Source organism: Panthera onca, chromosome A2 (assembly GCF_046562875.1).
Source record: "Panthera onca isolate mPanOnc1 chromosome A2, mPanOnc1 haplotype 2, whole genome shotgun sequence".
NCBI lineage: Eukaryota > Metazoa > Chordata > Mammalia > Carnivora > Felidae > Panthera > Panthera onca.
In genome coordinates, this window is record NC_138340.1 from 6,508,571 (window position 1) to 6,531,309 (window position 22,739).

Genomic DNA, 22,739 nt, shown 5'->3' on the forward strand with positions numbered 1-22,739 from the left:
TACAATTCGGTGGTTTTTAGTAGTTCACAGAGTTGTGCAGCCATCATCATGACCCATTTCAGAGTATTTTCATCACCCTAAAGAGACCCTCCCCCCCCTCCCCCTCCCCAATCTTCCCTGCCTCCCCTCCAGCCTGTTTTCTGCTTCCTGTTTCTATGAATTTGCCTGATCTGGGCACTTCCTATAAATGAATCATAGCATATATAGCCTTTTGTTACTGGTTTCAGATAGATGGACCACATTTTGTTATTCACTCCTCTGTAGATGGACATTTGGGTCGTTTCCACCATATGGCCATTGTGAATAATGTTGGTCAGAACACTGATGTGCAAGTTTTTGTGTGGACGTATGGTTTCAGTTCTCTTGGGTGCATATCAAGGGATGGGTTCTGTGCTAACTCTGCATTTAACTTAACATTTTTGTATGTTTATTTTTGAGAGCGAGACAGACAGAACAACAAGTGGGGAAGGGGCAGAGAGAGAGAGAGAGAGAGAGAGAGAGAGAGAGGGAGACACAGAATCCGAAGCAGGCTGCAGGTTCCGAGCTGTCTGCACAGAGCCCGACATGGGGCTCGAACCCACAAACCGTGAGATCATGACCTGAGCCGGAGTCAGACGCTCAGCTGCCTGAGCCACCCAGGCGCCCCGTGTCTGCATTTAACTTTTAAAGGAAATGCCCACTCTTTCCCAAAGGGGCTGCACCATTTTCTGTCCCCGTCAGTAGTGTGTGAGGGTTCCAGTTTCTCCACATTAGTGGCCAACACTTGTTCTGGGCTATCTTTCGAAGAGCCATGCTGGTGCGTGTGACTGGTATCTCACCGTGGTCGCGATTTGCGTTTTCTTGGATGGCTCATTTGGGCCTGAGTTTTGTGTTCTTCCCCGAACCCATGGGGCTCTTCCGCTTGGGGCAGCTGCAGGCAGTTAGGGTCATTCCTGGAACCGGGGTGGGGTTGAAGGTGGGAGACAAGAGCCACTCCAGAGGGAGGTGCGGCTTCCCAAGGAAGTTGGGGATGTTGCTGGCAGCGAGGAAGAGAATGTGGATTGTGTGCAGTGAGCAAGATATCTGCAACACAGTCCCTCCTTGATTTTCTTCTTGCTGCTCTCTTTTCCCATTTGCCTGGAGTTTACCTACATTCTAGGAAGCCCTTGGTCCTGGGTAAACTGAGGCAGTCGGTTACCCTGTTGGCATTGGACCTAACCCTAAATTCTCCCAGCTTCTTGTGGCTGGACCGGCTCCCCTGTTCCTGGAGCCCAGCGGTCACCGGCAGGAATCCCCACTGCGAATCCCCACCAGAGCCTCTGCCCCACATGGCCCCACACCAATCCCAGACAAATTAGCCCCATTTGCCCTGTATGGGAACAGAGAGACGGGGAAAAATAAGAGAGACTGAGAGATTACAACCATCTTTTAAAAAACCTTTTTAGGGGTGCCTGGGTGGCTCAGTGGGTTAAGCGTCTGACTTTGGCTTAGGTCGTGATCTCACAGTTTGTGGATTTGAGCCCCGCGTCGGGCTCTGTGCTGACACCTCGGAGCCTGGAGCCTACTTCAGATTCTGTGTCTCCCCATCTCTCTACCCCTCCCCTGCTCATGCTCTGTCTCTCTCTCTCTCAAAAATAAATAAATGTTTTAAAAAAATCAAGTGAGAAAATAATGTAAAACTTTTTTTTTTTTTTTAACACCATCTATACTGTTACGGTATGATTTTGCCAGTCCTGCAAAATTCTCTCCAGCATTTGGTGGGAGGTCATTTTCTTTTTTCTTTTTTGTTTTTTTGGGGCTTTTTGTGTATTTGCTAGTTGAATAGCTGACATCAGCCCCAGCTGCATCATTCTTGAATCTCTGTCTCCTTGGGCCTTGAATCCAAGTCATTCGCCCTCTTACCACGTCCCCTCTCCACCCCGGGAGACCCTGGCCCCAAGGACCACCCCTGCCAGGGAGGAGCATAGATTTTTCATGGTGGCTGGCTCCTTCCTTTGCGTCAGTATCTTTCAGTTTTGAGCTTTTCTTCTTGTTTGCACAGACTTTTACGTCATTGGCTTCTTTGCTCTTTATCAGGTTTTTGCGTCCTGTCTCGCTTTTTGTTTTTGTTTCCTGGTGTCTGTGGAGACAGCTGCCTGAAGCTTCTGGTTCCTTCCAGCACACCCCTTGCAGTGCCTGGGGTCCGTGGCCGGTCGTGGAGGATGCATTTCCCCTTTGTCCCGGATAGCAGCTACCTTTGGTTTCTATATTTGCTTATTTGTCCCTTTCTACTTGGTGACTCATCCTACTTGGAAGAACCTTTGGACCAGAGCCCCCGCCCCTGCCGCCAGCCTGATCCGGCCCGATCTGTTTTCTTGCTGTTATTGTCACATGATAAGCACGGGGGTTTTTACATTTCTTTCTCTCCCCGCTAAAATTTTCCAGTCCAGCTCTCTGCATGCACTATTAACTTGGAGCTGTTTTGGAAAGTTTTTAATATTTGGCCCGATGCGTGCAGGTTTCATGGTCTCGTTTTCCCAGGGAGCCTCTTGCCTCTCCCAGTAAGCTCGGGGTTGATCTCTGTTTATGTGGTTATCACTGGGGTGTGTATGCTTTACTTACCTCCTCTCTGTTTTCAGAGATTTGGGTAGATCCCAACTCTTTTAGTAATGGTACAATGAATCAAATCAAATCAAAAGGCTGCACCCTGGGAAGGAAGGAGCTTTAAAATTTGTGCTTAAGACATTAAGCCCACGCATGTGTTTGGTTCTGAGAGCAGGGGGTGTGGGGCAAAGCCTGAAATTCGATTTAGGTGATGTAGGTGTTTTCTTTCCCGGCCCTCTCGGACTTTCTGGAGGCCTGGTGACAACGTCCCACGGTGGTTTTGTAGAGTTTGGGAGCCGGATGGTTCTGGATTGAAGGATTGGTCCTGCCACTTACCAGCCACGAGATCCCCCCCTCCCCGCAGCATTTTGTCTCTTCAACCAGGGGTCGGCCCACTGTTTTTGTACGCCTGTTTGTACAGCCCGAGATCGAAAAATCACTTTCACCTCTTAAGATGGTCGGGGAAAACAATTCCAAACATCGAGAGAAGAGTAACGTCATGACGCGTGTCCACTTAACGTGGAGTCCAGCGTTCATCGTCCATCAGGCTCTGTGGGCACGCAGCCACGCCTGTCTGTGGACGGACGCGAACTGATTTGGGAGCGGTCCCTGGCTGCTGAGTTGAGTGGGTCACAGTGAGTGGCCGCTTGAGGCCATACACATTGACCGTCTGGCCCTTTATAGCCGAAGTTCGCCGACCTCTGCCCGAAGCCTCTGTTTCCTGTCTGTAACAAGAGGCTAAGCCCTGGTGGGGTAAGAAGGAAATGACACGATCCAGGTCAAATGCTTGGCTTGTGGCTCAGGAAGGGTTATCGGTAACGATAGCTTCTGTGTCTGCTTCCTTATCCCAAGAACTAGGGCGCTGAGATTCCGAGGTTCCTAATGTCGCTCACGCGTGTTGCCCAGTGATTGTCCCTTACTCCCTGTGTGTCATCTCTTTTTTTCTTTAAGTTCATTTTTATTTATTTTGAGAGAAAGAGAGAGAGAGAGAGAGATCAGGGGAGGGGCAGAGAGAGAGGGAGACAGAATCCCAAGCAGGCTCCGTGCTGTCCGTGCAGAGCCCGATGTGGGGCTTGAACTCACGAACCGTGAGATCCTTAACCGACTGAGCCACCCAGGCGCCCCTCCTCTGCGTCATTTCTGACATTCCTGCCAGGGGACGGACACCCCCCACACCTGCCCTCTCTCCTCCCCTGTCTTCCAGGAGCTGCACCTCTGTGTCTCCCGTAGACACTTTGCTCTGGAGCGGGGCTGCAGGCTGCGAGGGCTGCCGCCGGGGAATTACAGTGTGCGAGTTCGGGCCACCTCCCTGGCGGGCAACGGCTCCTGGACAGAAGCCACTTATTTCTATGTGACAGACTATTGTAAGTGTGCACGGCAACTCTGGCTGGGTCTGCTCTGGGAAACATCTCAGAGGATGGTCGGGGAAGCGTGGAGGCTACACCCGCCGGCCCTGGACTTGACCTCTGGGTCTGTCGGCTGCTACTGTGTGACCTGGGAAGGGTGCTTGCCCTCTCTGAGCCTGCACTTCCTCATCTGACCGTGGGATAATAAGAGGATCCCCCTGGAAACGAAAGGAGGTTTCAGTGGCATTATGAATGCCAAGTGGCTGACACAGGGCATGTCTGATTAACACATTAGCTCCTGTTACTAGGGTCTCAGTATTTGTTTCTAATGTTTATTTACTTTTGAGAGAGAGAGAGAGAGACAGAGTGTGAGCAGAGGAGGGGCAGAGAGAGAGGGAGACACAGAATCTGAAGCAGGTTCCAGGTTCTGAGCTGGCAGCACGGAGCCCGTCACGGGGCTCAAACCCATGAACCATGAGATCATGACCTGAGCTGCAGTCGGATGCTTAACCGACTGAGCCACCCAGGCGCCCCTCAGTATTTGTTTCTAGATGGGCTGTGTCCTCCAAGGGAGGATGGGGGAACTCACCTACTTGGTCTCAGATGTGCTCTTGATACGCAGGCAGTAAGTGCTGCCCCTGGGTGAGCACAGTAAGGTGGGAGGGTGGGGAAGGCTGAGCTGATCAGGGAAGGCTTCCTGGAGGTGGTGACCTCTTGACCGAGACCTGGAAGAATGTACAAGTGGGAACAAAAGAGGAAGGTTATCCTGAGATGCGTGGCAGGAGCCCAGACGCTTGAATGAGTGAACAAACAAATAACTTGGAAGGAGGGGAGATTCTAGAACAGGAGGAGCGGGAGCTTGGGTGGGAGGAGTGAGACAAGCCTTCTGCTTGGCTGGCTGGATTCTCCCACCCCAGGCATGGTGGACTTCGGAGAGTGGGAAGGCTCTGGCCGGGGTCAGGGCAGGGAAAAGCGTCCTGACCCCAGCTGGGAGGGCTACACGGTGAATCTGATGCTGCCTGGTAGAGTTCATACAGACCTTGCCGGCTTAGGAGCAGGGTTCCCAGCAAGACTGCCCTCCCTTCCAAAGCCAGATGCAAGTTGGGGGTTCTCCAAGCCCCCCACGCTCCTGACCAACTGGCAACAAACTCAGAGCTTCCCATGGCCCCCCAGATTCAATCATCTGCTGGATCAGCTCACAGAACTCAGGCAAGTGCCATCTTACAAGGACGGTTTTCTTATAAAGGCTGTAGGTGAGGACCACGCAAATGAAGAGACACATAGGGGAGGGTCCAGGACACTGAGCTGTGTCTCCTCCCCCTGGAATCAGGACGTGTTGCGTCACCCTCCTGGCATGTGGCTGTCTTCACAGCCAGGAAGCTCCTCTGAGCTAAGGTGCTGAGAGTTGCATTACGCAGGCGGTACCAATCGCATCGTTGGTTGTGTGATAGAAGTCCTTCCCCGGCCCCTCCGTACTCTGGAGGTCAGGCTGGCTGAAGTCCCAGCCTTCTGATCACGTGCTTGGTCTGCTGGTGACCAACCCCCGTCCTGGGTCAGCCCATCTCGTAGCATAAGCTCAGGTATGTTCCCAGGGGCTCGTCAATAACAAAGACACTTCCTGTTACCCAGGTCAGCTCAAGGATTTGGGGTCTCTCTCTTAAGAACCAGGGATGCCGTGAATAAAATTCCAAGGAAAATATCAAAGTGGGAAAAACATTGGTAACATCATTGACAAAGAGTTACTATCAAATGAATATCCATATAGTATGTGAGTAATATATACACACACACACACAAGAATACGCAAAGAACATAAATAGCCAATTTAAAAAGAAATAGAAAAGATAGAAGATATAAGGAAAAAAGTCCAACCTCAAAACCACACCCCCCCCCCCCAAGAGCAAATTAAAACAAAACGTAATTTTTAACTTATCAAATTGGTAAGGCTTTTTGTTTCTGGGTTGTTAAAAATATAAATATATATTTTTAAATATAAACATATTATAAATATATAAATATAAATATGTAAATATATTTTAATATGAATATATATATATTTTAATTTCAATTTTAGTTAACATGCAGTGCGATATTGGTTTCAGGGGTAGAATTCAGTGATTCATCATTTCCAAACAACAACACCCAGTGCTCAGCACAACAAGTATCCTCCTCTGTTTTTTAATTATAGTGCTTAGTGTTGTCTGAGAGCAGACACATAGATGTTCTTTATTAATATGTATCAAACATTTTATTAAAGCTCTTACTATCGGAGCCAATAGTTCTGGTTCTAGAAATTTATCCTGAGAAATTATCAGGGATGTCCAAAAAAGATACATGTTCAAGGAAAGGTAGCCCAGCATTACTAGAGATAGCAAAAAGTCTGGAGAATTACATGACTAACACAGTAGATTACTTAAAAAGGATTCTTTTCTCCCTCCTTTCCTCCTTCCTTTTCTCTTCCTTTCTCTCTTCTTTTCTTCTTTCTTTCTTTCTTTCTTTCTTTCTTTCTTTCTTCCTTCCTCTTTCTTTCTTTCTTTCTTTCTTTCTTTCTTTCTTTCTTTCTTTCTTTCTTTCTTTCCTTATTTTGAGAGAGAGAGAGAATGCACAAGTGGGAGAGGGGCAGAGAGAAGGAGAGACAGAATCCCAAGCAGGCTCTGCCCTATCAGCCCAGAGCCCGACACAGGGCTCGAACTCACGAACCCTAAGATCATGGCCTGAGCTGAGATCGGGAGGTGGACGCTTAACTGACTGAGCCGCTCAGGCACCCTGAGTGATTTTTTATTTTATAACAAGCAAGCAAGGTGCAGATTTTAAGGAGGCGCTCACCCCCAGGGGCTGACCTTACCCTTCTGTGACTCAGAGCAAGAGTTCTTAAATTTCCGTTTCTTCACCCTGATTCCCGTGGCCACTGGAATCGGAGTGTGAGCCCAACTGTGGTGTCCAGGAAGCAGAGGTGGGGTTGGCAGGGCGCAGCCTGCCTCTCCGATTATGTCCTGAGACACTGTGAGTCCTGGCCACTTGGTGGCCTCCAGCTCCCCTGTTCCTAAGGAAAAAGGGACAAGAAGGAGGGACATGCAGACATCCACCTGCATGCGACCAGTAGGTGTCCATCTCTCATGGCCCGTTCGGCCACCAGATATTCATGGAGACTTTCTGTGGCCAGGAGCTGTGGGAGGGGGGATGAGGCAGTTCGCTGCCAATTCAGGGAGGGGTACAGGAAGACAGGATGTCTCAGGGCAGCGCTGGCCACCGAAGGCTGCATGGGGTAGTGGTCAAGAACTCACTCAGATCACCCGGGTTGAAATCCCTGCTCCACCGTGGATCGGCTCTGGGATTTGGGGCAAGACCCGCCTCCAGTCTCTGAGCCTCTTTTCCCAATCTGTTAACTGGCCTCAGTCACGGCACCTCCCACTTTGGCTTATGTGACAATTAAATAAAAACACTGGCGCAAAGCTCTTCAAACAGCACCTGGTACTTTTAGTAAGTGTTCAGTAAACCGCTGTGGATGTTGAAGAGCCCAGGGACCGGGTTCCCTCCCTGATTCCTTAGAACCCATTTTCCTCCTCGGCTCGGGAGAGTCTGAATACATGGGCGTGTGTATAATTGCAGACAACTGGGCCTCACGTGCAAATTTAACAGAACGTTTCTTCGGTCGATTTAAAAGGATATTTTGGGGAAGACCCCCTAGCGCACACAGGGCACTTCCTGGTGAAATTTTCACCTGCCGGAGGTGCTGTTGGGATTCAAATAGGCTATTTAATTTGTGGGGCAAATTAAAATTTCATTTCTATAAAATGAAAACGCAAGATCGTTTGCTTACAAATTATTAAGACTTTCAAGATGGCGACAGCAGAGTGTTAAGGAGCAGGGCCCTTCCAAGTGTGGGGACTGGGGTGATGGCCAGGCTTACATGCCTGTGAAGCTGGCCCTGGGCTGGGGGGGGAGGGAGAAGGCAGTGGTCTGGAGGTCAGGGCCTCTGAGCCCACTGCCCAGGCCCATGGAGCCAACTGGTGATTCAAGATGACTGGAAAAGAACGGCCCAGGAGACCAGCAGAGAGGCTCGGGGACAAGAGAGGGGGCAGGTGTGTGTGGCCCGCCATTACAGGCATAGGTGTGATTTGTGATGTGAATACATTTTGGTGCGAAACATATATTTTCTTACTCTATTTCAGTAGATGTCCCATCGAACATTGCAAAAATTATCATCGGGCCTCTCATCTTTGTCTTTCTCTTCAGTGTTGTGATTGGAAGTATTTATCTATTCCTGAGAAAGAGGTGGGTACAATGGTGTGCTGGTAAATGGTTAAAAACTGGCTCTCCAAAAAAGAAAGTGTGCCTAGATACAGAGAGAGCTATATCTAAGTTTATTATAAGTTTTACTGTCATAGGGATGTGCATAGCATGCAATTTACAGGTAGTGATCATAATACAATATACATTGCTTGTTACCGTAAATTCCCTCTAGCTGGTTGATTCTCACCAAATGTTTTGGTTGACTTTTTCCCCCTGAACCTTTGTATCTATAGCCTACCTATGGTTGCAAGTGATGAATGAGTATAGTTCCAACCTGGATGTTGGTTGATATTTTGTTTTCATTAAAGAGAAAGGTAAAAATGAGATAAGGTGTATGGGTTCATCAATGAACAAGTGACTTCAGTCAATCAGGTAATAATTCATAAATACAGAGGAACATTTTCTTAAGTTTTGTTTTTTTTTTCTGTTTGCAATATCATGGCTGTGGAGATGACAGACTTTTTTTGTTTTAATTTTAATTTTTAAATGTTCATTTATTTTTGAGAGAGACAGAGAGAGAGAGTGAGCTGGGAAGGGGCAGAGAGAGAGAGGGAGACACAGAATCCGAAGCAGTCTCCTGGCTCTGAGCTGTCAGCACAGAGCCTGACAAGGGGCTTGAACTCACGAACCGAGAGAGGTCACAACCTGAGCTGAAGTCGGATGCTCAACCGACTGAGCCACCCAGGCACCCCAGTGCTGACAGACTTTGAAGCTTAATCTGCATTGGTAACATTTTTGCCATCACTTTCTTAAGCCTGCACAAACAACAGAACAATAGATCAAGTCTTGGTTTGTATCATTCCTGTTTCTATCATGTAAATATTCCTACCGTGGCCAATTTCAAGCTCCAGATGGTCATGAATGATAGTAAGATAATGAGGAAATGGTGAGTTTGCTTTTGATACCATTTTATTTCATTGTAAACCTGTGCCCTGTAACTTTAAATGATGGCTGTATTAACAACCTGCTCTCAAATTTCCTGAAAATGTAACACTTGTTTCTCGTGAGCTGGGATGAGAACAGCAACGGGTGAGTGGCTCTTGGGTGTCCCACGGACACCCATGAGTTACAGCTTATGGTTCTATGTTGATGCACTTCAGTAGCCATCTGATGGGCTTCCGTTCATAACCCCAGGCTGTATCCAGGATTATTACACGGATGCTGCTGGTAAGGGTTGCTGTTTGCCCTGGGGAGCTCGTAACCCCCTTGCGAGTGACCCAGGGCCTCGTGAGAATACCAAGCTGGAATGTCTTCCTTTTTCCCTTCCAGGCAGCCGGATGGGCCACTGGGGCCGCTGTATGCTTCTTCAAACCCTGAGTACCTCAGTGCCAGTGATGGTGAGTACCATCCCCTGACCTCTGGGTGGCCGGAATCTTGCCTTTCGGTGCCCTTTCCCATTACTGTCCAGTGGAAGTCGGGGGTTGATACCCTGGGAGGCTGAGATGAGCCCTCTCGCTCACTGGAGACCTGTCCCTGGCTGCGGAGACCCCGATGCTGGGAGGAGCCGGACACCTGCTGTCTGGCGCCTGTTGGATGGGCTGATCTAGCGGGGCTGGGAGGCTGAGAATCTGGTGCCCCAGCTGTGGGGTTGTGGCATCTGCGGCCTGTGCCCGAGACCGCGCCGAGGGTCAGAGCCAGAGAGCCATGTACGGACTTGCCGTCCAAACTGGCAGGTGGGAGTCGGAAGCCAGAGTGAGACACTGGGGGTCAGGGGGTGGGGAAGACAAGAATGAAGGATAAAATGGGGTGAACAGGAGGCTGTATGTGTGGCAGGGACACATCTGCCATTGGTGGCACCTGAACACAGATGTGATGCTGATGCTGGTAGTCGCGTAGGACCGACACCTGTGTTTCCCTTGATTGTACCAAAGGGCATCGGGCAGCCCCTAGAGATGAGGCTTGCTTGTTCCATCAGAGGGGAAAGCATCTGCCGCAGGACAAGTTTCCAAAGTGCTTCATGCAGCAAAAAGCAGAAAAAGTGACTTTCAAGGCATGAGCGCTGTCGATGATCCCAAGGATACTACTGCCTTGGGATACAGGGGTGATGCTTTTAAGGATCCCCAGGATTTGTTTTAATCAGATCTGATAAGACATGCACAGAGGGGGGGCAGTACCACACAGGGGAGCCCCAGGGTCGGGCAGGAGGCAGAGGGAGCATGGAAGGAATGCGGACAAGAACTGTTATTGTGGTTTCTTGGGGAGGCGTGGCAAGGCAGGGGAAGACTGAGGATTGGCTAGTTTGAATGATTTCCGTGGGTTCTGGGGTGTAGGGCCTGGCCCTGGGTGATCAGGGGAAGGGGATAGAGCCCAGAGGGTGCGGGCCCCACAGAGGGAGGGGTTATGGTTTGGGCTCTGGATTAGTTGTTTTGCATACAGAAGGTATACTCACTGGCAGGTCACTTACTGTCTCTAGGAACTGGCTGCCCTGGGCAGGGGCAGCCCCTTTAGGGCCATCGAGGGCCTAGATGCCAAAGCATCACGACAGAGAACGTAGTGGTCATGGAACTGTGGCGGGGGAACGGGAGCGGGAGGGAACGAACGCGGGTGACGGCATTGTTACCGCACACCGGAGGTGGGGAAGCTGAACCTCAGGGCTGCCTCTCCACCCTACCGCCCTGCTTCCCTCCAGGAATGAAGTAATGGGTGTATTCAGCCTGTAACGGGTGCAGGGGACGCAGGAACCATTTCGGCTTTTCTTATGAGGTCTTTGTGCATTCATCTGCAAATCGTTTGTTGTGTAACAAACCACCCCAGCTCTAGTGACTTAAGACGACCTCCCTTTATTAGCACACAGTTTTTGGTGGGTCCGCCACCTGTGATCTGATCAGCTGGGCAAATCCTTTGATCTCATCCGGGCTCGTTCACATGGCTGCAGCCTGCCTGGGGATCAGCTGGTGCTGGGTGGTCCTGGATGGGTTCATTCACATGCCAGTGGTTGGCAGGCGGAGTTGTCCCCATCCCCTTGGCCCTTTGCAGAGACCACAGCCTCCGACCCAGGAGGCTCTGAGATCAGACAGAAAGGATGTGGAGGCAGGCTCGGTGTGGCACTTACTGGCCAGGACCCTGGGCCGACAGTGGCTCCTTCCCAAGCCTCTGCTGTCCCCCCCTGTGAGGGCAGGGACCCACACCTGTCCTGTTCTCGGCTCTACGCCCGGGGCCTGGCACAGGTTCTGGACCGCAGAAATCACTTAACGAACGTTTGCCAGGGGTGCTCAGGTGGGTGGTTGGCTGGGGGGCCCCCAGGGGTCTGTCAAGGATGCTGTGTAGATAAGTGAGGAGTAGTGTTTCCCTGCTCTGTGTATGTGCCGGACGAGTGGGAGGTGCCTCGGGAGAAGATCACTCTCCTGCGCGAGCTGGGGCAGGGCTCCTTCGGCATGGTGTACGAGGGCAATGCCAGGGACATCGTCAAGGGCGAGGCGGAGACCCGCGTGGCGGTGAAGACGGTCAACGAGTCCGCCAGTCTGCGAGAGAGGATCGAGTTTCTCAACGAGGCCTCAGTCATGAAGGGCTTCACCTGTCATCACGTGGTGAGTCCTGCGTTTGCCCCCAGAGCAGACAGAGGCTTCCTCTGGTGCCAGCTCCCCTGTTCCAGCTCCCCTGTCCCTCCTCCTCCTCCTGCACGGGGTGGGAGGACCCTAGGTGTGGACCCTGCCTGTCCCCCACTCTGCAGTATCCTCAAGGTGTGGGGGAGGGCCCCCCTCCTTGTCCCTCCTCTAATCTCATCCTCTCCCACCTTGCCTGGAGCCAGACTCATCCCATTGCTTTCCAGAATGTTGTCTCTTCCCTCTTCCTGGCTCCTTTATAACCCTTAAACACATGAGTGTTCACCCCATCCCTGCCTACCCTTTCCCACTTACCTTCTCCTGGAGCCTAGTGCTAAGGGGATCGGCTGTGTGCTAAGCCTCATTTCTCGTCTCTTTGATGCATCGGATTCCCGCCCTGATGGAGCTTCCTGTACAGCCACGGAGGCAGACCCTAAAACCGCTAAGTTCCTTAGGGAAGACATTGGGGGCTGATGCTATGGCAGAATGGAACAAGAGAGCAGAGTCAGGGGACTGGGAATTCAGGACTGGGAAAAGGTGTATTTGCGCCAAGACTTAAGGATGGAGGGACTGAGCCATGTGGACCTGTTAGGGCACAGAGAGCCAGGCAGAGGGAACAGCAGGTGCAAAGGCTTCGAGATGGGAACGTGCCTTATGTGTTCAGAGACACCAAGGAGATATCCAAGTGTCTGTGTCGGATGTTGCTCTCTGTAGGCATGTCTGTCTGCTCCCCCACCCACCAGACCCTGAGTCCCGAATTCTCCCTCCTTCCTCCGACTCCCCTGTCCCAGCAAGGCATTGACCCTGGCATTTGAGCCAGACAGACCAGGGCTCACCACACAGGGTGCTGTGCGCCACCTTGACGAGTGGACACCTTCCCCCAGACCCTCACCCTACCACGTGCTGCACCTGCTCCACAGGTCCGCCTCCTAGGGGTGGTGTCCAAAGGCCAGCCGACGCTGGTGGTGATGGAGCTGATGGTTCACGGAGACCTGAAGAGCTACCTCCGCTCCCTGCGGCCGGAGGCTGAGGTGAGCTGCCTCTGGGGACCCGGCAGGGCACCCGCTCCCGGCCGCAGGAGCCCACGTTGCTGAACACACGACCCCATGTTTCGATTCTCAGAATAACCCTGGCCGCCCTCCCCCTACTCTGCAAGAGATGATTCAGATGGCGGCGGAGATCGCCGACGGGATGGCGTACCTGAATGCCAAGAAGTTTGTGCACCGGGATCTCGCAGCTCGAAATTGCATGGTGGCCCACGACTTCACCGTCAAAATTGGAGGTGCGTCCGGCTTTCTGCTTTGAGACACGGGGCCCAGGCCCAGTTTGATTTTTGGAAGGAGTTGTCTAGACTGAACAGTCTTTTCCAATAGCGCAAAGAGGGCGGGCTTGAACCTCAAACTGTAATGGAACCGCATTTGCTCGTGAACTTGCTCATTTACGGCTCTGGATAATATTCGTGTTCCCTGTTGGTGGAAGCCACCGCACCAGGAGCCGAGAGGTGTGATGGTGGATAAGTCACCACGAGTTTTCTGCCCTCGGCATGCAGTCTTTACCCGCACCAGTAGGAACCGTAAGAGAATGCTTTTATAAACAAGATAATGAAGCCTAAAGAAGTAAAGAGCTTTCTTTATTTGATGATAAAATAAATATGATTTTATCAAATTAATGATAGCGAGGAGAGGCCTCTCTCTGTAGGGAGGCAGCGTTTCAGCCAAAACTTGCAGGATGAATTGACCTGAGTGACAGCACGCCAGGGGGAGTTCTGGCAAATGTGAGGCCAGGAGGCCGGAAGGATGGCTGATGTGATAGGAATAAAAGGAATGTAGAGGGGAGTAGAGCAGCGTGAGATGTGAGGTGAGGGAGAGGGGCAGGAGCCAGACCCGGGGAGGGAGGCTAGAAGGCAAGAAGTAACACAAGTCTACTTACGATCCCCAAAGACGTTATCTTATATCAGCAAGGGAAGCTGGAAGTGATGTCATTCTGCTTATAGTCCCGAAAGACCTCGTCCCCCATTAGCCACGGAAAGCAAGGAACAGCGTGATCCTCCTTATGTAGCTTTTCTTGGGCAGTGAGCTGCCAGGGTCCAGATGGAGGGAAGGTCCTGCAGGGGAGAGGTGGCCGTGGGCCTGGGTGGGGCCGGAGTGATGGAGAAGAATAGCTTGACTAGAGGGGAATGTGGGAGGAGAGTGGGCAGGACTTAGATGTGTCTTAGATGTGGGTGTAAGGAAAGGGGGTGGGTCAAAAGAGGACCCGACCCTGGGTTTTGAGCTGGGCACTGGGTAGCGGTGGAGCCACATCTAGTGGAGAATAGAAGGTTGGCTGCAGAGACTCAAAGCTTCAGTTTGGGAAGCCTGCAAGGTCGTGGGTGGGAAGGAAGTGCTGCTAGAAACAGGATTCCCAGGCTGCGGGCCGGAACATTGCTTCCTTACCACTTGGTGCTTCCGTTTCCTTCCCTTACGTGGCGGCCCATCCTTTCCCTCCACATCCCCATAAGTACCCTCAGAATCCATTCTCGATGGATTTGGCCGCCACGCAGGTGAGCCCACACCTGGGACAGGTGAGCCCATCTGCGGGCTCTTCGAGGCGTGGGGCCCTGAGGGTGGAGACGCCTGGGCTGCAGGCTGAAAGTTAAGACGATGTTGAACCATTTGTTGTCAGACTTCGGAATGACCAGAGACATCTATGAAACGGATTACTACCGGAAAGGAGGCAAGGGTCTGCTCCCCGTGCGGTGGATGGCACCGGAATCCCTGAAGGACGGGGTCTTCACCACTTCTTCTGACATGTGGTGAGTCGTGCACGCACGGATCGGCAGACAGAACGCTGGGCCCGAATCCCGGGTCGTTCCCTGTGTGTGACCAGCAAGCGGGGGGCCCGTTAAAGCCTGCCTTCCTCGTAGCCTCGTAATCAAGAAAACGAAGGGGATGTCATGTCTGAGGACGCTTGCACAGCTACCTGTGTTCCGACTGAGACTAATGTAGACGTTTCTGGATGCAGCATGAATTGTTGAATGAACTGGCCAACCACATTCTAGTAGACTAAGAAGGGGTGTGTGTGTGTGTGTGTTTTAATGGCTTCTTTGTTACTACGTTCAACTGTCATTGGCAGGTCCTTTGGTGTGGTCCTTTGGGAAATCACCAGCTTGGCGGAACAACCTTACCAAGGCCTGTCTAATGAACAGGTGTTGAAATTTGTCATGGACGGAGGATATTTGGACCAACCTGACAACTGTCCGGAGAGAGTGTAAGTGTGCAGCGTCCGGGCTCTTCCTTAAAAAGGCATTAGTGCCCTTTGGTTCGCTGTCATATGTCTACACAGGTGGTTGTGTTTGCACACTGTGTCTGGGCACGGGCACTTTTTTGCACGTTGTATCTACATATGTGCTCATGTTTGCATGTCACACCTTCACAGGTATGCTTTCTTGCCTATCATGTGTGTGGAAGGTTCTACAAGAAACCCCACCTCAGTGGTTACCACGGGAGAAGGAAACTGGGTGGCTGGGGTGGCGTATTTATGTTTAACTGTCTATTTATATACTTACCGGGTTGTCAGGAGATGAATACAATATTGCATGTCAATTACACCTCTATAGAATGGGGAAAAAAAACAAATCCTAAGCATAAACATTAAAATTATTTTGGGTTCTAGGGATATGTGTTATGTATCTCCCCAATACTCCCCAGTTTTTGTTTTACATTTTTTTGCTGAAAAGAAATAGTAAATGTTTGTTAGGGGACCAAATGGACAACACACATGCACAAGCCATTTAAACACTTGCAAACTTGTCCTTCCTCACTTAGAGTCCAAGAAACATAAAGTAAAATGAAATACCGTCTTCCTAAGTTAGCAAAAAAAGGAAGGAAGAAAGGAGGAAAGAAAGAGGTTTTTTTTTTTTTAAGTTAATTTATTTATTTTGAGAGAGAGAACCAGTGGGGGGAGGGCAGAGAGAGAAGGGGACAGAGGATCCGAAGCAGGCTCTATGCTGACAGCAGAGAGCCCAGGGTGGGGCTCAAACTCACAAACTGCAAGATCATGACCCGAGCCGAAGTCGGATGCTTAACCAACTGAGGCACCCGGGTGCCCCTAAGAAAAGAGAGTTTTAATACTCAGGGCTGACAACAGTTTGGTGATAATCATTCTTACCCCCCTGTTGTTAACAGCTACTCAAAGCAATGTTTTTTTAAAGTCTCAAAAAAAAATTGACATGATCTAAATACCCAACAATATGAGAATTGCCAAGTAAATTTATAAATTAAGATGATGTAGCCATTGAAATCTCAAACGAAATTTGCAAAATATTATTTTTCCAAAATAAAATACGTTGAAAATATTTCAACGTATTTTATGAAAATATTTTATAACTTGGTGAATAAGCCTATGTTAAATATCAAGGGTAAAAAGTATATATTACGCTTCTAAATGTCTTCAGATAGAAAAATGAGGTTAGATCTGAAGGGAAGTTGTATGTAAGCTGTATTTTCTCTATGTTTTGGTGTTTTATTTCGACAATGAACATTTATTAAATATAAAGTCCTTTATTAGTGTTTCTTTGGAAAAAGTTTTCCCTCCTGAAGGGGGAAAGGCTATTTTGACACTTCATCCCCCGAAGAAAATGACGTTAATTTAGAAAACCCAGTTGCAAGGGACCTCATAGGAAAAAGAATACGAGGCAGAGTTGTTCAGAAACTCTGAGCAAAGTATTTCTAGACGTTGCTTCATGAAAGTCCTTCACTAAGTCATGCCAGTAAGCAGCTGGCTGTAGTTCCAGGACCAGGGAAATCGAGTAGGCCCTAGGGTAGAGGTCCACAGACTCTCTACAAAGGGCCATATTGTAAATATTTTCAGCTTTGTGGGCTGTGTGGCCCTCTGTGGCAGCTACTCAGCTCTGCGTATAGACTGAAGGCAGCCATCAACAGTACGTAAATGAACAGGTGTGGCTGTGTGCCAATAAAACTTTATTTACAAAAACACTTCAGGGGGCCACATTTAGTCCGCGGGTGGAAATTTGCCAACCCCTGCCTTAGAAATTACAGCGGGGCAAGGAAGAGGTAAAATGGAAATCCCAGGCCCTCGGCACCTGCCCTTGGCTGAGTCAGGTTGTAACCCCCCCTGCTACCGCCCTGGAGCGCGTGAGTGCTGGGCCTGCAGGATGGCTGCTTACGGCTGGTCCTCCTGATGCCCCATCAGGCCTCAAGCATCTAGATCCTGAGGGATCTCTGGCCCTAGAAAGATTGCCTACTGGCACAGGGAAGCCTTTCAAGCAGCCCCAGTAGAAATTAAAGTTTACAAAAACCAGGAACGTATAAAATTTATAAACCTTGTTCAACGTGTGGCTGTGTCAGAAGGGGCCCTTCTTGATCTGCCCTGGGAATGAGGCAGCCCCTTTGGCTGTCTTTCCAAAACCATTTTTTTTAGCATCGGTAGAAATGCTGTTTCTGTCTTGACTGTTGCCTGCGCTGGTGGCCACCGTCTGGTGCTGGTACTTGTCATCTGTGGGGGCGGCCCGCCGGGACAAGGGGGGTAGTGGGGATTGCATGGCTGGATCCCCCGGACTCCTTCCTGACGCGTCCCTCTGTCCTGCAGCACCGACCTGATGCACATGTGCTGGCAGTTCAATCCCAAGATGCGGCCCACCTTCCTGGAGATCGTTGACCTGCTCAAGGACGACCTGCACCCCAGCTTTCCGGAAGTTTCCTTCTTCCACAGCGAGGAGAACAAGGCGCCTGAGAGTGAGGAGTTGGAAATGGAGTTTGAGGACATGGAGAGTGTCCCCCTGGATCGGGCCTCACACTCACAGAGGGAAGAGGCCGGGGGCCGGGATGGAGTGTCCTCGCTGGGCCTCAAGCGGAACTACGAGGACCACATCCCCTACACCCACATGAACGGGGGCAAGAAAAACGGACGGATTCTGACCCTGCCGAGGTCGAATCCTTCCTAACGGCGCCTGTTTTGGGGGAGGGGTTCTCCAAACCCCTCTGGTTCACTTTCCTCTGGTTTGAAGGCCTCCAGAAAACTCAGGATTCTCCTATGAATCTGCCACAGCATCACACGGAGCTCAGAGATCATTGCTATCCATTGCTGTTCATTGATGACTTAAAACACATTTGTTTGATTGCCAAGTTGACTAGCTGTCAGAGAATTTAACTGTGACCCTAGAGGAGAAGGGGTTTCCTCGGCTGCTGTCCCTACAGGCAACTGCGGTTTTAAGCCAGAATGTTACTATTTTTTCAAGTAGATTGAAAGCAAGGACTTGTTTTTAAAAATCTTCTTCTTCTTCTTTTTTTTTTTTCTGGTGTCTGAGCTACAGTATAAAGCATAAAACTTGTTTGTGGAACAAAAGTTTGAAAGAAAGAAAGAAAAAAAAAACCCACTCTGTTCCAGTAGAATCTCAGACTTTACGGAGTGGGCTTCGGGAAGAGTCTTCTCATCCAGGCTGAAGGATTTTTTTTTTTTCTTCTTCTTCTTCTTCTTCTTCACAAAATCAGTTCCTCAAATTGACCAATAGCTACTGCTTTTATACTTTTGATAAGAATCTGCAGTCCCGGTGTGTGGTTCACGTGTGTCCACGTGCGTGCGTGTGTGTGTGTGTGTCCAGGCTAGATATGGCTGGTGTGCGTATGTGTGTGTGTGTGCGCACGCGCACAGAGTATTCATGCCGCGTTGACGCTTTGGGGGGTCTGCTCTTCTCGAGCTCCTGATCCCTCCCATCTCCTTCCTTCTTATTTACTGGGAGACTGTGCCCTCCACAGATTTTTCTGCCCCAAGCCTAGTCTCAGGAGTCTTTTCTCCCTTAACTTTGGTGAAAAATGTTTTCCGGGAGCCAAGGGAGTAGTTTGGAGTGATAGTGGATCTTTTCAAGACCAAACAAAGCTAGGACATAAAAAAAGAAAAAGAAAAAAAAAAAAAAAAGAACTAAGGTGATTAAGAGTTTTGAGAATATATTTGTAACATATTTAATTTTTAAAAAAATCTCCAGCATCAGCCTCATAAGTTATTAACTGTTTCCCGGGGGGCGGGGGGGGGGGCGGGGAGGGGAGGGCTTGTGGGTTGCTTGGTTGATCTGCCTGTGTGCAGAGGGGGAGCGAGGCACCAGTGGCTGATTTGTTTGGTCTTAAAGGCATCCATTTTTCTGGGAATAAAGCCACATTAGCTGCTAACCCTTTTGGACATCGTGAGGCCATGGGTGTGGGTGATTGGGTTTGGTGGATGGCTCGTTTTCTGCTTGGGTAAGCTGGTAGGCGCCTGGAGCTGAGTCCTGCCTTCAGACACACTTGTGGCTCTTGGATCTTTTGGTTCCTTGTGTGTACCTCGCACGCTTCCTCAACTGGGTGTGCACATCCTATGATTACTGTGCAAACAACAAAATCAAATCCCAAAGTGCGACAGCCCAGATGGACTTTGAGAACACTAAGCAATATGAAGCGAGATGCACCTGTCGGTCGCCTCCACCCTCAGGGCATCCAGCTGTCCTCAGAGTTGACCTCCCAGAAGCTGCTCTGCACCCAGTGACCTCAGCTGGGCCAGGTGTGGGGCCTGAGCAGAACTCTCAGGTGCTTATGATGTCGCAGTCCCCAAGAGAGTAGAGTCTGGAGGAGAAACCGCTAAGGATCGTCGCGCCACCAAGAACTTCCGAGTGGGCGTGAATTCAGTTTCTTCCCTTTGGGGAAAGAATCACAGCTGCTCAAATAAAGAACATGGTGAACTCATTACTTTGGTTCATCAAAATCGTCACCCACGGGTTATCCCTGAGAGCATTTGCTCATGAGTTTTCGATTGCTTCCTTCTCCCCTTCTCTTAAAAGTTGTGGGCTTAAGAACAGGATAGAGACAATGGCGACCTCTGAACCTTCTCAATTCTTGGTTAAGAACACAGGTAGACACAAATCCCAATTGCCTATTACTATCTTATTTATATGATTTGAGAAATCACAGCACATGAAATATTTCTGGGGAGCCTCAATGATTGGTTGGGTATAAGGAACAAGAGAACAGAAATTATTTTCGCCAAATGTATTTTGTACATATAAGAGGGTCTGTACGTAAATTAAAAATACATAGACCTAGGTATTTTGTTCTTTTCCTAGTAAATTTGTAGTGGCCGTATATGACACTAGCAACAATTTTCACATTTTTCTAATTCAGAAAGGTTTTCTTATATTAGGGGGAAATTATTTATTTTAATATATAAAAATCACTGTAAAAATCACTTTCGTAAAAAATGGAGTGCATGTAAATTTTTATCAACGAGAAATAAACAGGTGAATGTGGGGTAATGATTTTTTTTTTTTTTCCAGCACAGTCTACCTCAGTGTATCATTAAGATGTGGTTCGATAATGGACATCTTTGAGACTTCAGAATTCTGCCTGGATCCAATCTGAATCAGAGAAAATCTGTATCAGCTGATTCCAAATGCCAGGGACCAGTAAGAATTTTGAGGGAGGGAGTTGGGATAAAGTGTGGCTTTCGTGTGAGCATAGATCCTTTTTCTGGCTGATAATAGTCTTCTCTGAGTTCAATCTTCCCCACTTTTTTGATCCTCCATCCACTGGCACCATGCTTCCAAACATGAACTGAAATTTCAGGTCCTCATGACGTATCTGATGTGTGGGGTGCCCAGGCCTGAGCTAGCTTCCTTTGGTGAGGAGAGAATACTCCGTCTCCTGCTGGGGCGAAGATAGGTTTTGGTGCAAAGCTAGCATCCCCGCTGCCCTACTGCATCCCCCTGCAGTGAGCACCGAGGTGCCCTGGACTCTCCATGGCTTCTTCCTACTCCTTTGAAGCTCAGATGCTTTGGGGAAGTGGAACAAATTGCACTGTGGGCACCTCACACACAAATACCCAATGCAGCGTCTCTATCCTCCGAGTGGAAAAGGGGACTGTAGAGAAATTCCAATCCCAAATCTACCAGCATGCTGAGTATATTTTTTAGCCACAGAACCTTGGACCCCTGTGTGAGAATGCTGGGCTCACCTGCACAAATGGGATATCACCTATTTCTTTTAGTTTGTCTCTGCCACCGCAGTGAGAAGAGAAAGCAGCCATTGGGTCATAAACCTTTTTCATCACACAGTGTTGTGTCTAACAACAACTTTGGTCCTAGAAAGTCATGATTGACCTGGCAGTGTTGTAGTGACGGGCTCTAAAAAGAGCAACAAAGCCAGCTTAGATGGGTACTTTCTGTTGTTTGTTTTTAAAGATGTCTCATTATTATTAAAATCCTTTTCATTAATGTGGCATAATCGACAGAGTAGTTTCTTCTTCCGGGAGGAGAATAGCAAGCACATTACTTTCTCCCGGGACCAGTGATGTCAAGCACACGTCTGGAAACGTTTGTATTCTGGGAGCTGTCCTTGGTGCTTTCCTGTAATGTCAAGCTAGTAGGGAGGAATGCTGCTGGTTCTCGTGGAGAGATATTGAGCACAACAGAGAAAATGTGGGAATTGATGCAAGGGTCTGCACATACAATCCTGTGATCATTGGAGACTGCTGCCAATTGATGGACAAATCTTCCACTATCTCCCACCAGAGCAGACAATCTGCCATAAAATGTGCTGGTTGAGTTGGGAGGTGTTAATTCGTAGCTGTCGTAACAGTGGGCAGTGGGCAGGAATGCTATCAGAGCATGGCCCATGCCAGCCATCTGAGTAGTTCGTGGATGTGCTGTAGTTCCAGTGACAATCATTTTTCTACTTCATGGTGGGTGGAAATTTGGGGTTAAATGTCTTCTGGATGCCACTTGGTGAGCCCTTGACACCTCGGGCTCTTCAGAAATTACGGTTTTGTTCGATGGGGGGAACAGGGAAATGCTGATTGTGTATAAATGGTGCACATAGAATGGTGTCCCTTCAGAAGACCTTCCAGAAGGTTGTTTAGACTATTGATTTACACCAGAGGTGAGGTTGAAATGGAAAGAACAAATGCTGATTTGTTCTTTCAAACACATGAAAGAATATCATGGACTTTCAGGGGCTACAGCTGAAGGTGAATGTTTCCTGAGGGGTCCCCCAGAAGCAGAGGGAAACGTTAACTTTGTGAGCTCACTGTCACCTCATACCAGTCAGGGTCCAGAACCAACCTCCAGCCAAATTCTTACTCGGGTGTGGACCCTAAAAGTCCTTGTTAAAAACCAGATCACGAATCTGAGGCTCTTTGTCCCCTTTGAGAAGGAAGGAACAATGTCCAAGACAAGTGTGTGTCTATGCACACATTCAGGAATGGCTTGTTTAGTCTCTCTACTTTTTGTGCCTCGGGGGGTCCTGGCCCTGCGTGTCAGCCGCAGACACTTTCCATCCGCTGTCAGCTGCACAGGATCAAATGTGCCTCAGCTTATGGGGAAAACAACTCAGAAACACAAAACCCACCAAAAGCTCAATTATTATTTTTTCAATGTTTTCCTACAAGAGCCAAGTAGCGCCATGTACAGAATATGCCTTTTTCTTTGAATATTGAAATTGCTCTGCATGTAAAATATGGGATAATTACCTGTTTATATGAAAATTCTGAATAAATTATCGGAGAATATTCTTGTTTTTGTGTGGTGTTCGAGCAGGGACCTGCGAACTGTGTGGGCTCGTGGCTGTGGGGTGGGCTGTGTTAAGGGAAATCTGGAAATCACGGGTATCTGTCTTCAGAGGGAACAAACCTTCATTGTTTCTTCAGAACAATGAAGCGGGAGGTTAAATATTGTTACAATCAGGGCTGATCTGCTGGTACATACCTGTATGCTTGAACTGGTGGTTTAAATATTGAACTATTTCCATAACGGTTGGTAACTGCTATCCTAAAGATCCTCAGACTTTCCCATGACGCAAGCACTAAGGGGTTCACTCCAGGGATACCAGGGGACCTCCGGGGTCTTGCTCTATTTCACCATGTATATACTGAATACTTTTAATGTCATCCTGACAGGATGGAAGTGCCCCTAGGTTGGGTGGTCAGTGGGGGACCACAGATTGAAAGAGGATTTTGAACAGCCTTGCATGAGCTATACACG

The 22,739-nt window shown here is 49.2% G+C and overlaps 1 protein-coding gene across 5 annotated transcripts in view; it reads left to right on the forward strand.

Annotated features, from left to right (window-relative positions):
• The window catches only part of INSR (insulin receptor), a 138,004-nt gene extending 115,737 nt beyond the window's left edge, over window positions 1–22,267 (forward strand). For 3 of the 5 annotated variants that reach the window (XM_060630132.3, XM_060630137.3, XM_060630134.3), the window contains 9 exons: window positions 3,767–3,926; window positions 8,081–8,183; window positions 9,471–9,538; window positions 11,484–11,728; window positions 12,664–12,774; window positions 12,866–13,025; window positions 14,405–14,534; window positions 14,855–14,989; window positions 17,330–22,267. In XM_060630132.3, the coding sequence (XP_060486115.1) occupies window positions 3,767–3,926; window positions 8,081–8,183; window positions 9,471–9,538; window positions 11,484–11,728; window positions 12,664–12,774; window positions 12,866–13,025; window positions 14,405–14,534; window positions 14,855–14,989; window positions 17,330–17,684 (1,467 nt within the window). In that variant the 3' untranslated portion in view covers window positions 17,685–22,267. The remainder of the gene's footprint in view (window positions 1–3,766; window positions 3,927–8,080; window positions 8,184–9,470; window positions 9,539–11,483; window positions 11,729–12,663; window positions 12,775–12,865; window positions 13,026–14,404; window positions 14,535–14,854; window positions 14,990–17,329) is intronic. The other 2 variants (XM_060630133.3, XM_060630136.3) reach the window with 1 other exon arrangement.
• Window positions 22,268–22,739: the final 472 nt, after the last annotated feature.